Source organism: Engraulis encrasicolus, chromosome 5, assembly GCF_034702125.1.
Source record: "Engraulis encrasicolus isolate BLACKSEA-1 chromosome 5, IST_EnEncr_1.0, whole genome shotgun sequence".
NCBI classification, from domain to species: Eukaryota; Metazoa; Chordata; class Actinopteri; order Clupeiformes; family Engraulidae; genus Engraulis; species Engraulis encrasicolus.
Window position 1 is genome coordinate 15,853,284 of NC_085861.1, and position 13,864 is coordinate 15,867,147.

General features: G+C 40.8%; 1 protein-coding gene across 1 annotated transcript; it reads right to left on the reverse strand.

Annotated features, from left to right (window-relative positions):
- Positions 1–1,301: 1,301 nt before the first annotated feature.
- cmc1 (C-x(9)-C motif containing 1) lies at positions 1,302–12,131 on the reverse strand. Its single transcript, XM_063198005.1, has 4 exons — positions 11,997–12,131; positions 11,230–11,328; positions 3,053–3,143; positions 1,302–2,103 (listed from the first exon to the last, which is right to left on the reverse strand). The coding sequence occupies exons 1-4, from the start codon at positions 12,013–12,015 to the stop codon at positions 1,983–1,985; spliced, it is 330 nt and encodes a 109-aa protein (XP_063054075.1). The 5' UTR covers positions 12,016–12,131; the 3' UTR covers positions 1,302–1,982.
- Positions 12,132–13,864: the final 1,733 nt, after the last annotated feature.

Below are 13,864 nucleotides of genomic sequence, written 5' to 3' on the forward strand. Positions count from 1 at the left end.
TATGGGGCATGTAGTGCTGGGAAGATTACCATTTATATTCCATACAAGATTAAATCAGACTTTTTTCTTTTTTCATTTGTTTTGTTTTGTTTTTTTTTAAAAACAGCAACTGCAGTGATATATTCAATATTCTTGCAAAAGATTTGCAAACCAAAATGCAATGTACAGTAGATAAGGATTATTATTATATTTTAGGATTACCACTCAGAAAAGACTGTTTGTAAATATGATTTAAATTAAATAAATTAATGAATGTCAGAATGCTTGTTAACATTATTTTCACATCAGTTTTGTTTTTTCCCTCATTTTAATTTACATGATAAAACAATCATTTTATGGTGGCACTAACCACTAGTCAAAGGTGACTATAAGCTTATTATTATTACATTACTATTTAAAGGAATAGTTCAAGCTTTTTTTATTTTTACATTTGCAGTACACATGCAGTATTTCCAAGCGTTACACATGATGACTGTGCACACCATTTTCTTTTCAGTGTGTTCAGTGCTTAGATTGGCATTCTTAGCATAACTTTGTACAAATCACTGGAAGTAAATGGTACCATTCACATCCACCCACAAGTTTTTAATAGCCATTTTGCACTCTGGTGAATTACATTTTTTGTGAAGTGATTTGTAAGTACATTTGATGTTGTATTTGGTACCATAGACTTCCATTGCTATGTTAAAAATAGCTACACTGTCAAACTAGGCAGGAGAAAAAAATATATACATTCTTTTGTGTATGTATGTATATACATATATATTCTTATATATTTTACCAGGGCCTAACTACATATATATAAGCAATTCCCTGAAATGAGGTGGCCTGTTCTTTTAACAGCAGCCTATGTGGCTCAGCATCAGGTGCATGGTGGTGCAGTCTGTCACTACCAGAGGACATTCATCTGCCAGGTTGAAAGGAAACACTGCAGACGATCTGTCAATACTGCAGTTTCAACTGGTGTCTCAAAGCTGCCAGCTGTTTGTTTTGTTGTTTTTCTTGATGTGGTTGGGCAAAAGACGTCAAAACAGCCCATCTCACCTCACGTTCTCTCCTACACCGTAGAGAGCCTGTTGCTCAGGTGGGGTCTGTTTGGGAAGCCTCTGGCCAAACCAACTCTTATTCACCTGCATCTACCGTAAGCACAAACACATAGAGACCGATAGAAACTCACATTGTGTTTCCGCTCATTTCATCGTTAGGCCATTTTTCACACCTTTGCACCTGCAGTAATTCATAGCTGTCATGCATATGCACTGTTGCAAATGTAGGTACAAAATACACATCCACAAGCTGAATAAATATGAATATTTACTTTTTACACACATTTTTTTTTTACAAAAACAAAAAATAAACCAAAGCCTGATGAATATAACCCTTGATTATTTACATATCAACCATGTTAGTTGTATATTTGCTTCCTTCTGAACTGATCAGCTTGTTTTACAATTTTTAATATTTTTCATTTAATTACCGTCTTCCTGAATCCTGACGCATCTCATGTTTTCACTATGTCATCGTGGCCAGTGCACAGTCATTGAAACAATGTACCAATTAATTACTGACAAAATATCCCATGTGGCTTTGCAAATCATTTGCTCAAACTAATTTTCAAAGCTCAGTCCACCTGGACGACAAGCACGCACATCAATATGTGCGTGTCTGAAATGGGGGGAGGGGGTTGACAAATCTCGATTTGAATCTGAATTTCGATCATGTGTTTATATCAAGTCCAAGATCACAATGAAAGATCATTCTGCACACATCATTCTCACCAAGCCAGCGGTCTATACAATGCAATTGCATCAAACTACTGCTAAAGCAGTCACACTTTGACATGAATGTCCCTGTCACCAACTCAATTTCTATTCATGAAAAATCAAAACAAATATGCAGCACAAAACAAAGACGAGAGTAATGTGGGCACTCTTGTATGTGACGGTTTTCAAAGCAGTCCTTGATGCTATTGGACTAAATGTCTACATGCTGGTGGGGACCTTCTGTGTCCTGTTCTTGGGTGCAATTCCAGTTCTCTGGAACTCCAACTTCTCTTGAATGTACTGCTGCTTGCACTCTTCCTTGAAGGCCGGGTCTTGGTAACTGATGGTCAGAAAAAACATAATTAGCAATGTTTAAATGAATAATATAATATAATGTGATACTCATAATAATAGTGTTTTATGTTCCAGCCCATGTTTCAAGTTTCAAGTTTATTTATTTAAACAAGGGGACAGCATATATTACCAGCAGCATTTAAACAAAAGGCAAAATATGCAAGATTGTACAGGTAGCCATAAGGCTAATTTCCCTTTTAGTCCCTTGTAAACACAGTACATAAATTAATGAACATGAAATGCAGATACAGTGTATAAGTGGTGAGCACAAATAATGCACTATAAATATAATGAAGAAAAAACGCACGAAAAAGCTCCATAAATCATGAACGCAAAATGTACAATAAATCATGAAATATATTTTCCAGTAATCAACAAGTAGTTACCACGAGTCAGAAAATCTTATAAAATGTCATATAATATAAATAAAATGTTGACCCTTCACACTCGTGTGTGCGTGTGTGCGTGTGTGCAGGATGTGGCAGTGGTGTCACACATCAGTTCTTTTGTAAAACATGAACGGAACTCTCAACAACCAGCCAGAAGTATTTCACTTTTTGAGGGGCTGGTACAGTATATTTTACTTTTTGTCACTGGCTAGTTAATTTAAAATAACAAAGTTTGGAGCCGTGGGACCTCATGTACAAAAAAAGTTATTTACTTCACATTTAGCTGTACTATTGGGGAAGCCATGGCCTAATTGTTATGGAGGGGGATCTTAAGGTCAGAGGGTTGTAGTTTCGCATCCCACCCTTACCTCTCCCTACACCTCCATCCATGGCTGATTTAAGGCAACTAACCCCACACTGCTCCAGGGACTGTTAGCAATACCCTGTAAATAACTATACATGACTTTGGATAACATTGTCAGCTAAGTGTATTGTAATGTAATGTAATGTAGTGCTGCTGAGGTAGAACAGAGAAGGGACACTCACTACTTGGTCAGGCACTCCTTCAGCGCTGCGTTCTCATCCCTGCATTTGAACACCATGAAGAAGCCAGACTCTTTACAGCACTGGGAAAAGGCTGAGGAGGGAGGGAGAGAGAGAGAGAGAGAGAGAGAGAGAGAGAGAGAGAGAGAGAGAGAGAGAGGGAGAGAGAGAGAGAGAGAGAGAGAGAGAGAGAGAAAGAGAGAAAGAGAGAATGAGGGAGAGAGGGGGGGGGGAGATGGTGAGCAACATTTCACATTTCTGTCATGCAATCACTAACAGTTCAACAATAGAGCACCATTTTACACCTCTGGAGTCAGACAGGTGCATTGAGCATCACCACAGTGAGGTTGTCATTCAAATGTAAGAAAACTCCTGCTCATTGACCATTCCACAAGCAAATCAATTTATTTCAATGTTTCAGTCATGTGTCGTTCAACCAAAATGTGTGCCACATCATTAACAAAATGAAAGAAACATTACTTGAGTGTGCACCTCATCAATAATGTGCGTTATGGGCCGGCCTTGGCTCAAGCGGTAGGGCACTGTACTGCTAAACCGGCAACCCGGGTTCGATTCCAGCCTGGGTCCTTTGCAGACCCTTCCCCATCCCTCTCTCCCCACTCGCTTCCTGTCAATATCTTCAGTGTACTATCACAAAATAAAGGCAACAAGTCCTGCCCAGTTTTTTGTTTTTTGTTTTTTTTTTGTTAAGATAACGTGCGTTATTGCTGCTGTTATTGCTATGCTTTCCCTAGTGCGAGTTGAGCACATCCGCCTCTCTAACTGGTCCCAGGTGAAAAAGTGGTTCAATTTAGTACAATAAAAGCACAACTGAAGTGTACTTAGCATGTTAAAAGCGCACTCACACTTTTTGTGCTAAGAAAAAGTATGTTTACAATATGCTTATTTAAAGTGTACTTAAAATTAGATGTAATTAAGTTGCTCTCAAAGAAAGTACACTTTGTGAACCATACATAAAGTGCACTTAGAAGATGTTTGGCTAAAGTGTATTTAGAGGAATATACTAATAGTGTTCTAATAGTGAACTTACTAAAAGTGTATTTTTTAATAACATATTGCAATTGCACTTTTTTTAAGTGCACTTTGATTATACTTCACCCAAGTGACTTCGAAGTGTGATTTTCTATAGTGCGCTTTAAAGTAAATCACTTTAACATATTGGAAGTATACTTTTTCTAAGTGCACCATGATTGTGCTTCATCCAAATATATTCAAAGTGTGCTTACACAAAGTGCATTTACCCATCATGCATCATCATGCATGTACCATCATGTAATGCACTTCCTGGAGCTCAATTTCTCAAACAGAAAGCCATTTACCTCTAAGGAATATCTTTGGTTTGCATGAAAATGTTACTCATTGTTATATTCTGCGTTTATTGTAGGAGTTTTAAAATTTTAAAGTGATACACAAAAAATGACCATGTTCCCACCGTCATTATGATGGTCACGTATATGTCTGGTATATATAGGCTCACACTTCCCATGACATCATGGTGAGAGGTAAGTTGGAACTAGTTGTTCAAACAAAGAATCAAGGGTCACCAATAGTGATAAATTCACATAATCAATTGCAGGAAGGTGGAACAAGAATGAAATAAAGTGAGATGTGTGTCTGAAATCTCTGTAACAATGCAATGATTGTAAATGTCAGTCGTGCTAGGCATGCATACTGTATCACTACTGTGACATGTGGCTGTGTGTAATGTACAAGCTCTGAGGACCAGCATGGATTGTACTATTACATTTATATTATTTCATGTACTTGGGAGTGTACTGTAAATATACTTCAAGCATACCTGTTATATATTTACAATACTTAATATGATATACTTTTTACAGACTTAAAATGTTCCAATGTAGTCCAAAGAAGCATGAAGTTAATATACTTTTATTGTACTTCTAGTAACAATAAAATGTTATAGAAGTGTACTCAAGCACACTATTAATGCCATATGAATGCATGAAAAGCTTGTTTGGAGCATACTTTCAAAAGTATGCTTGTAGTGCACTTAAAGTTGTCCAAAAGCGGTGCCAATTTAGCATCCTCAGTGTGCTGCAAGTGTGCTGAAGTACTGCTTTAGTAGTGCTTCAGCGCACTAATAGTGCAATGAAGCGCACTTTAAATCGCCGAAAATAGTACACTTTGTACTAAGTACGGTCAAAAAAAGTACACTTTAAGTATATGGGTTTTTCACCTGGGGTGGGCTAAACATGAAAATAAGGGAAGCTGCTGAAGACTATGTTTAATATCCATTTCTGCCTCTTGTCATTATATACGTACGTACCACACAAGTATACAGGACAAGGTTTAACCCATTTTAGCCTGATGACTTGAAAATGTTGTTTAACCTTTGGTGCCTGGAGACACACACATATATGCTGTGTTCAGGCTCTTGAGATTTTAGCCTTTTCAATTCAAATGTGGGTATGTTACAGCTGAATGAACACATTCTCGATTGCAAGATGAGGTCTTAGGGTTTAAATGCAACTCATTTCATGTTTTATGTGCATCAGAGGCTGAGATATTTAGGTTTTTATTGGCTGAGGGCAACTTTCCCAACAAGGGCTTAGGCATTCAGCAGGCGTTTTTTTGCAGGTGCTTTGGGCATCACTGGTTTAACTAGTAACACGAGAGCATTCTCACACCTCATTTTCAGTTTAGGTAGATAAAAAAGTGCTACACAAAAACTGAAAGTATGATGGAGGGGAAAAAATAGAAAAACAGTCTTCACTTTCCCCTAGTTCCCCTTTTCCAGTCAACATGAAGTGGCGGCTACATGGAGAGAGAGAGAGGGGTGATGGCTAGAGAGCAGAAAGGAACCGAAACGTGGCGTCCCCGAAAATACTCGTTTATGATGGATGGATGTTTTATTAGCTCAACTGCAGGATGCCCATCTCACTCACTCTCACACACACACACACACACACACACACACACACGCACACATGCGCGCGCAAACGCGCATCTCAACATGACCAAAACGTTTGTGTGTGTGTGCCGTCTGCCACCACGAAAACCACATTCTGGTGTAATCCCATCCCATCCCACATGTTTAGAACCAGAAGTGTCAGAACTAAAACAGACACAGTTTCCTTCCAACACAGGTGACTTATCAAAGGCAAAGTTCACTTCTTTATTTGCCATTTGTGCATGAACTAGTAGCCCAGGCACATAGGAACTCTTGTGCAGGCCCTCTGAGTCAATTAATAGAAATAAATAGAAAGAAGAAAAAGGACATTCAAAAACATGCTCCAAGTAAAAAAATGTCAAGGAGTCATGTCTTGATTATTCTTTGCAGACTCTTCCACTCTGAGTAACCAGTAGACCTGTGTACTTGTCTTGCGGTCAACTGACACTGCACTGGTTGCATCTAGTTTGTGGTTGGTCCTTGTTAAATTTGTATGTTTTCCAGCAATAACACAGTCTCCATTATTTAAGTACAGTACAATGGAGTGAATGGTGAAACAGCTATGTAATAACATGCGCTAATGTTGTACTTAGACCATGAATTTACTTTTACTTTTAACACCTCTGCTTAGAGCGATGGAGTGCCTTCATGAAACTGGTCCCTTGAGGAGACGAGCATTGATGGTCCCAACAGGCCACAGATGTCTAACCTCGAGACGCCTGCGTGCATCACCCGCACTATTTGAAATAAATAACAAAAAAGAGGCCACCCTTACTGCCTTCTTCCCGTGATTTCCTTCCATGTCTGTTTCTACGTCCAGCCTTTAAAAATAGCATACTCCAAAAGCAATATCAAAAACAAAAGCTTACCGTTACAAATGTGGGCAGTTCACCACCCGCTTTCACATTCATAAAGACAATTCTGGCTTGTTGTTGGCCACAGTGGCAGGTTAAACAGACACCTCATTCACACGTTTTGTCACATTTCGCGAGACGGAGAGAAGGAGAGAGAGAGAGAGAGAGAGAGAGAGAGAGAGAGAGAGAGAGAGAGAGAGAGAGAGAAGCCCTCCGCGTGGGGGGAAGTAAACGTTAGGAGTGAAGAGACACAGAAAAAGGTGACACCCGTGAGATTTCACACAAACTTAGCTCATCCAGACATGGGGAGGTGTAAGGTTTCTGGTGTGAAAAGGCTGTGGAGCAGTTCAGGGCAAACCTACGGTAACCCTATTAGTGGATTTCTGTTTGCTCATTAATTTGGGGGGAGGTGGGGGGTGGGGGTGATTATTCCAACAGCTTTTCATCACTAGATTGAACAAAAGCAATTTGGATAGCCAGAAATCTGAGACTAATTTAATGACAAGTGTAAGGCCAGATTCACACTAGAGCGTGGCGGGACGGAAGCGAGAAGACTGTGAGGTCTTTCTACTTAGTCTCAGCCGGTGTGTTTTACTCAGCCTTTCACACTGGCACAGCGTCGAAGTGTGCGGCCAGTCCTGTTCAAAATCTCCCCCACCACTAGTGAGCTACTTTGCCATTCATTTCAACGGGACACCGCCGGCCACTGGCGTCCAAAATCCACTCGAGTTCTATTTTCCAAATGCAGCACAGAGCTGAGCCGGGTCCTGCACCACTACCGCCCGAGTAACACGTGTTGGTGTGGAAGGACAGATCTGTTTCCATATATTTTCACCACCTCCAGTAAAATCACTTCCGTCCTGCCCTGCTTCCCTGCTCTGGTCTGAAATAGGCCTAATATAGCCACTCTCCTCCAGACAGGAGCAACAGCAAACCACACTTGCCCTTTCGCCCTTTTACACATTTGTTTGCTCTGCTAAAATACAAGCTGACCAGATCCACACTGACCACTGATAACTAAAAGTCACCCGTTTGTCTTCCTAATTCTAAGCGTAGGACTTGCCACCTCAAACCTTATCCCAGTAAGACACAGCCCCTGTTAAAAATAAGCTGTTACCACCAGAATGGCATGTTCATGACCAAGTCAGAATGTATTACTAAGGGCCCTGTGCACTGCACTGTCATGGTGATGTAACTTAGTACTACAGTATGTTAGTTAAGTTTTATGAGTGACTATTACAGTGTTCCACTGGTGGAATGGCGTACGTTAAGGGGCTACAGCATTAGCAAAATAGTTCTGCAGTTCTGTTCCAAAAACAAAACGTGACAGATGGACCCATGTAGCTATCCTATCCATGTACATTTGAGTTATTCAGTAGTAGTATGTATTGTTTTGAGTCCATCTGAGGAAAAAAAAAAACGCTGCACCCCATCCCATCCGAGATCTCCATCCATTACTCTCTCTCTCCATTCCACTCCACCACCCTCTCTCTAGAATTATCTCCATCTTCTCCATTCAACTCTCTCTCCCTCTCCCTCTCCCTCTCTCTCTCCCTCTCTCTATTCCTCTCTCTATTCCTCTCTCTGATGGCTCAGCATCCCCCTGCAGCTGAGGGACTGCTATAGCTAGCACATGCATAGTCAATTAGCTCCCACATGATTATGCGCATACGCCTATTCAAACTCAATCATGTCTTCTCTGGAGCGGAAACCCCAATGTTTCAAATGCGATTCACAGATTAAGCAAGCCCCACAGATCACAACAAAGACAGTGAGAGAGAGAGAGAGAGAGAGACGTTTGTTTCCAGGAGGAAGGCCAGGATCAGAGGAGCCGGAAAATGCCAGAATAAACGCGGTTGCCACACCACCTGAAACACACACACCACCCGTTCAGGGCTTAGTGCTGTGCAGGTGGACGGGGTTTACTAGCTCGCGATGTTTGACAAAAAAAATGTATGCAACAGATGTAAGATGTCCACATTCATTTCAGAGTGAGAGGTGGACTAGAACCTTCCGTGCTGTCCGTCTCTCTTTTTGATAATCTTGGACACTTTCACTTTTTGACTATTTGCCTGCTCTGTGCTCCGAGAGTGCCGTCCGTCCGTCCGTCCGTCCGTGTGTGTGTGTGTGTGTGTGTGTGTAAATGTATGCATGCGAGTGCTATATGGATAATTTCCCTCGGGATTAATAAATGATGCTCTGCTGGTGGGTTCTCTTTAGTCAATCAATTCAAGTATTTTACAATCTTCTGTGGCAAGAATTAGGTGGAGTATTAAACTGTGTAACAATAATGCACTTACACACAGTGCCACAAGGAGTTCTTACGTGGTCAAGACAGGTGTTGAGAATAATATTTTCTTTGGAACACCACCGTTCAAAAAATGTACAAATTTCAAAGACAACTGAAAAAGCGTGTTTTTTGTTTGTGACAAATTCAGTGTGTGTGTGGTGTTTTTTCCCCTATATTTCAGTATATCCCACAACAGCAGCAAATGCAAGAGGATTTTGCACCTGAAGTCGCATTTAAAGCAAACTTCTAAACAAAAGGTGCAACTAGCAGTAACTTTGAAACCACTCAGTGCAGCGTTTCCACGGTAGCCAGACTCTCGTTTCGTAAGAACAGTGAGCTTCCTGAAAGAGCATGGGCAGGCGCATAGGTAGGTGTGAAAAGGGGGAGAGATGGATGTGGAGGAGGTGCTGGTGGTGGTGGTGGAGGTGGAGGAGGAGGGGGTGGTGGTGATGGGGGGTGGAGGTGCTGGTGGTGGTGGAGGAGGAGGGGGTGGTGCTGGTGGGCTGCTCTGCCTGGTGGCGTGAGAGGGTCCTTCCAGCCTCGAGACCCCACCTCCTCCCCCCCCCCCTCCCCCTTCCACCGTCTGCTTCCACTTCCCCTCTCTTCCACAAACATCACCTCACCTCCCATTTGATCTCTGCTACCGTGAGCAGGTGTAATGCCCAGCAAAAGAGAAAAAGAAAGCACAATGTTTGAGACCAAGACCACAACACTCACACCTCGATAATAGTATGTGTACGCAAACAAACGGGCTGAGCCTCTGCTAAATATGGGTAGATGGATGCTAAGTAGTCAACACATGGAAGCGCTTCTACAATGCAGCTTTTTTTTCAGTCCATTCCTTGAGTGGTCAAGGTGTGAATTCTGTATATTTCACACAATATTTCTTATAAGTCCATCGACTTCCAAGTAAGTACAGTAAGCACCAAAGACCACAAGTCTTGTTGTCAACAACTTCTTGTCATGCTCTCCTACACCCACCCAAACATGTCACAGCTATACACATCCACATTCATTCAGTAACCCAATAGCCTTCTTTGGTAGCACATTTTAGTGCAGTAATTTAGTGAAGTGGCTATTGGGTAAAAAATGTTTTGTACTGTAGTCGAGACAAACTAGGGTACTTCTCATTGACACAACCCAGGGCTGACAAGAGCACTCGGCATACTTTTTCAGTAGTTTTTCTCAGCATTTTTTTCCCTTTTGGTGCAAAAAGTGACTGACGTTTCGACACACCTGTGGCTGTCAAAAACACCCAAATAATAATGAAAATGTTGTTTGTTGTCTTCTATCTTCCTGTGCCCGCACTTCAGTCATTACAAAATGTTGAGCTGAAGTTGATGCCATTGCCTACACGTCCGTCCATCTATGGTTGAAGTGCACTTCTTGGGCAATGCACCGAACACCACACTCCTCAATAGACATTACAGTATTACATTACATTGCACATGACAGACACTTTATAACCAAAGCGACTTTCAAAAGAGGACATAATCATAGCCAACCTCACTAGCAAATACAAAGTGCACAGGAAATATACAAAAACAAGTGCAGAGACTGTAACCAATACCCTGTAAGAGAACTCAAGTCACTTTATAAAAACATCAGCTGTGTAATGTAATGTGTAATGTAATGTAACATCCCCCTTGACACTCCTATACAGCACTATCCTTCAGCCACTGACTATATGGAATGTTTGTGGTCCATGAAAAAACAGTCATTGACAGCAGGACAGTGCACTCATATCAGTTTGTTTTGTTTTTATTCAGTGGTGTAGTCTACGTAGAACGCAGGTATACGGAGTATACCCACTTCTACATTTTAGGGGCTTCAGTATACCCACTTAAAATTGATTGATCCATTGTTTTGAATAGCACAAATATATAGAGTATACCCACTTCAAAAAATGCTCGAATATACAGTATACCCACTTCAAAAAAGTAGACTACACCACTGTTTTTATTCGTATCTTATGTATTGAAACTGTCTATATTTATTTATGCATAGTGTTTGTGGGACAAAATGTAACCCAATTAGGATACCAAACTTTGTTAACCTAACTGTATCAGGGTCAGTTCGAAGTCTGGGGAACTAACAGGCCTACCAGAAACGTTCTCTGAACAAAGCTCCTTGGCTTTCTCCCGCATCATCTTGGGAATCAACACGTCGGTTTCCACATGCCGCAGCACGGGCTCTTCGGCAACTAATGAAAGACAGGGGCAAAACAAACAACAATGTATATGCTGTCTGTCATAATATGGCTTTAACAACATGTTCTCTCAAGGATATAGGCTACCAAAACAATGGACAGTCACAGTGCATGGTTATTTCAACAGATGCTTCACTCTCTCCCACCTACACGACAGTCACGTCGCTGTAGCAAACGGATATTTGCACACCTTCAATATAATGTGTTGACCAAATCTAATCTAGCCTATACAACTTGCATCCAGCTGTGCTTCATTTCATTTGTGCACGCAAATGACCGCTCTGTGGATATTTCTGAAAGTTAATGCCCTGTGAAGCTTTTTGCATCGCAGAGGGGACAAATAGTAGCCTATCTATGTTTCTGTCAAGCCACAAACACGCAACATATTGTTAAAATGTTGTGCACGGAACAAGCTGGTATGTATATTAGTCTATATTTGACAGAAATTACATATTTGACGCAAAACCAGAACATTTTCAGGCGGGTGACCACCACTTCACATGCCCTTGCAGTTCGCTAACGCTAGCCATGCTTCCTCATGCTAACAGACATTTCAGATAGTTTTCTATCGGAGTTTAGAATACATAATTGCGTTTTCGTTTTTGACAGCTATCGGTACAGCATGCCGATAATGTTTCACTTTCAGCACTTGTAGGAAATACCTGCTTGGGTGGCTTCCATTGCGAAAATGACAATATCAATGACAGGAGTTTACATAGCACGTTACAAAACAGCGTTTCAAAACAGCGTTTCTGTCCTTCCCTTGGTTGACCAATCACATTCATCCAAGACCCACCCTCAACAGACGCGCTTCCGCTGACGCGTAGCAGAGAGAGCATCCCAATATGTGTCCTTGCCTCCTCCACTTGCGCTTGTCTCCTCGCCCCGCCTCCTGGCCCCTCCTCCGTGGAGAAAACGATAAAGTTTCCCAGCTGTCAGCCAAGCCACAACAACTTTTGAGGGACTGTTTTTCATTCACCATAACAATTACACACGAGAAAAAGACTTTACAATTGAGCTTTTGCAAGATATTGAAATATAATGCTGTTGTCAGTGATGTCATCATGACGGGAAGCAAGTGGAGGAGGCAAGTGGAGGAGGCAAGGTCACATATTGGGATGCACCCAGAGAGAGCAGTCAGAGAAATTAGCAGGACTTGGATGATACATGCACCTTCTGTGAAGGATCCCCAGAAACGAATGCACATTTGTTTTGGTAGTGTGGGTTTTCTGAGGGATTCTGGAAGGACCTACTATCGTTATTGAATGAAAGAGTGTGTAAAAACCTTCAATTTTCTTATAAAAATGTTTTATTTGGTTCCCATGACTTCAGCAGAGAGGACAGTAGCATGTTTTACATAATAAAGCTCATTTTTCTACTAGCTAAATACTTCATACACAAATGTAAATACAGCAAAAGCAAGCCTCTTCAATCTATCTTTCTGAATGATTTAAGATTCTACAACAACTCCTTAGTTTTTTCTACCAACCCCAAAGCCATAAAGACAGTTCTCCTCCTGGGCGCCTTCCACCTCTTAGAATAGTTCTTGTTTCATTTATTTTCATTTTATTATTTAATTTTTTGTCATTTGTACTTATGTTGATTACTTTATTGTCTTGCCGTACTTGTCTTTGTGTTAATATCTCTTAATGTACCCTGGAAAGACTTCCATTAAAAAATAAAAAATAAATAGAATAGAGCAGGGCTATTCAAATGGCGGCCCTGGGGCCAGATGCAGCCCTTGGACAGCAAAGCTCTGGCCCCCCACAAGACCCTTGTAATACGAAATTGTTTTTTCGGAATTAAGAGATAAAAGTACAGGTTCCGTATCAAGCTGAAATGGGACACAGACGTTAAAATGCAGAAAATTACATCTAAGAAATGCAAAACTTTCTGGGGGAGGACCCCCGGACCCCCGACCTCAATGAAGTGTCCCGTATTTTTTTCATTGACAGTCGGCAGCCATAATACATACAGACATTTCGGGCCCTTTACTGGGAGGAATTTAAAAAACTGGCCCTCGTTGACATTTAATTGAATACCCCTGGAATAGAGGGTGCAGTCAGTCGTCTGGTACTGTATCTATCTATCTAGTAGCCTACTACCTCCATTCTATCTGTCTATCTATCTATCTATCTATCTATCTATCTATCTATCTATCTATCTATCTATCTATCTATCTATCTATCTATCTATCTATCTATCTGTTGAAACCAAACAATCTATTGAAATAAATAAACAAAACTAAATTTAAAACAAAGAGGAACAAAATGCAATCATTTGGAATGAGCTCAGGAGGGTTAGGGTTAGGTTTTTAGGTTCTTTTTGGATTTGTTGAATGAAGAGAAAAAGAGGCAGGATCAGATGTGCACATTGATGTTGAAAGTGTGTAAGTGACAACGACAAGAGGGTGGTGCATTGAATAAAGAAAAAGATTAGGGCTGGGACTCGATTACATTTTTTAATCGAATTAGAAATTAATAGAATTAATCGCATTTTAATCACATTTAAATATCTGACTTGTAAACAG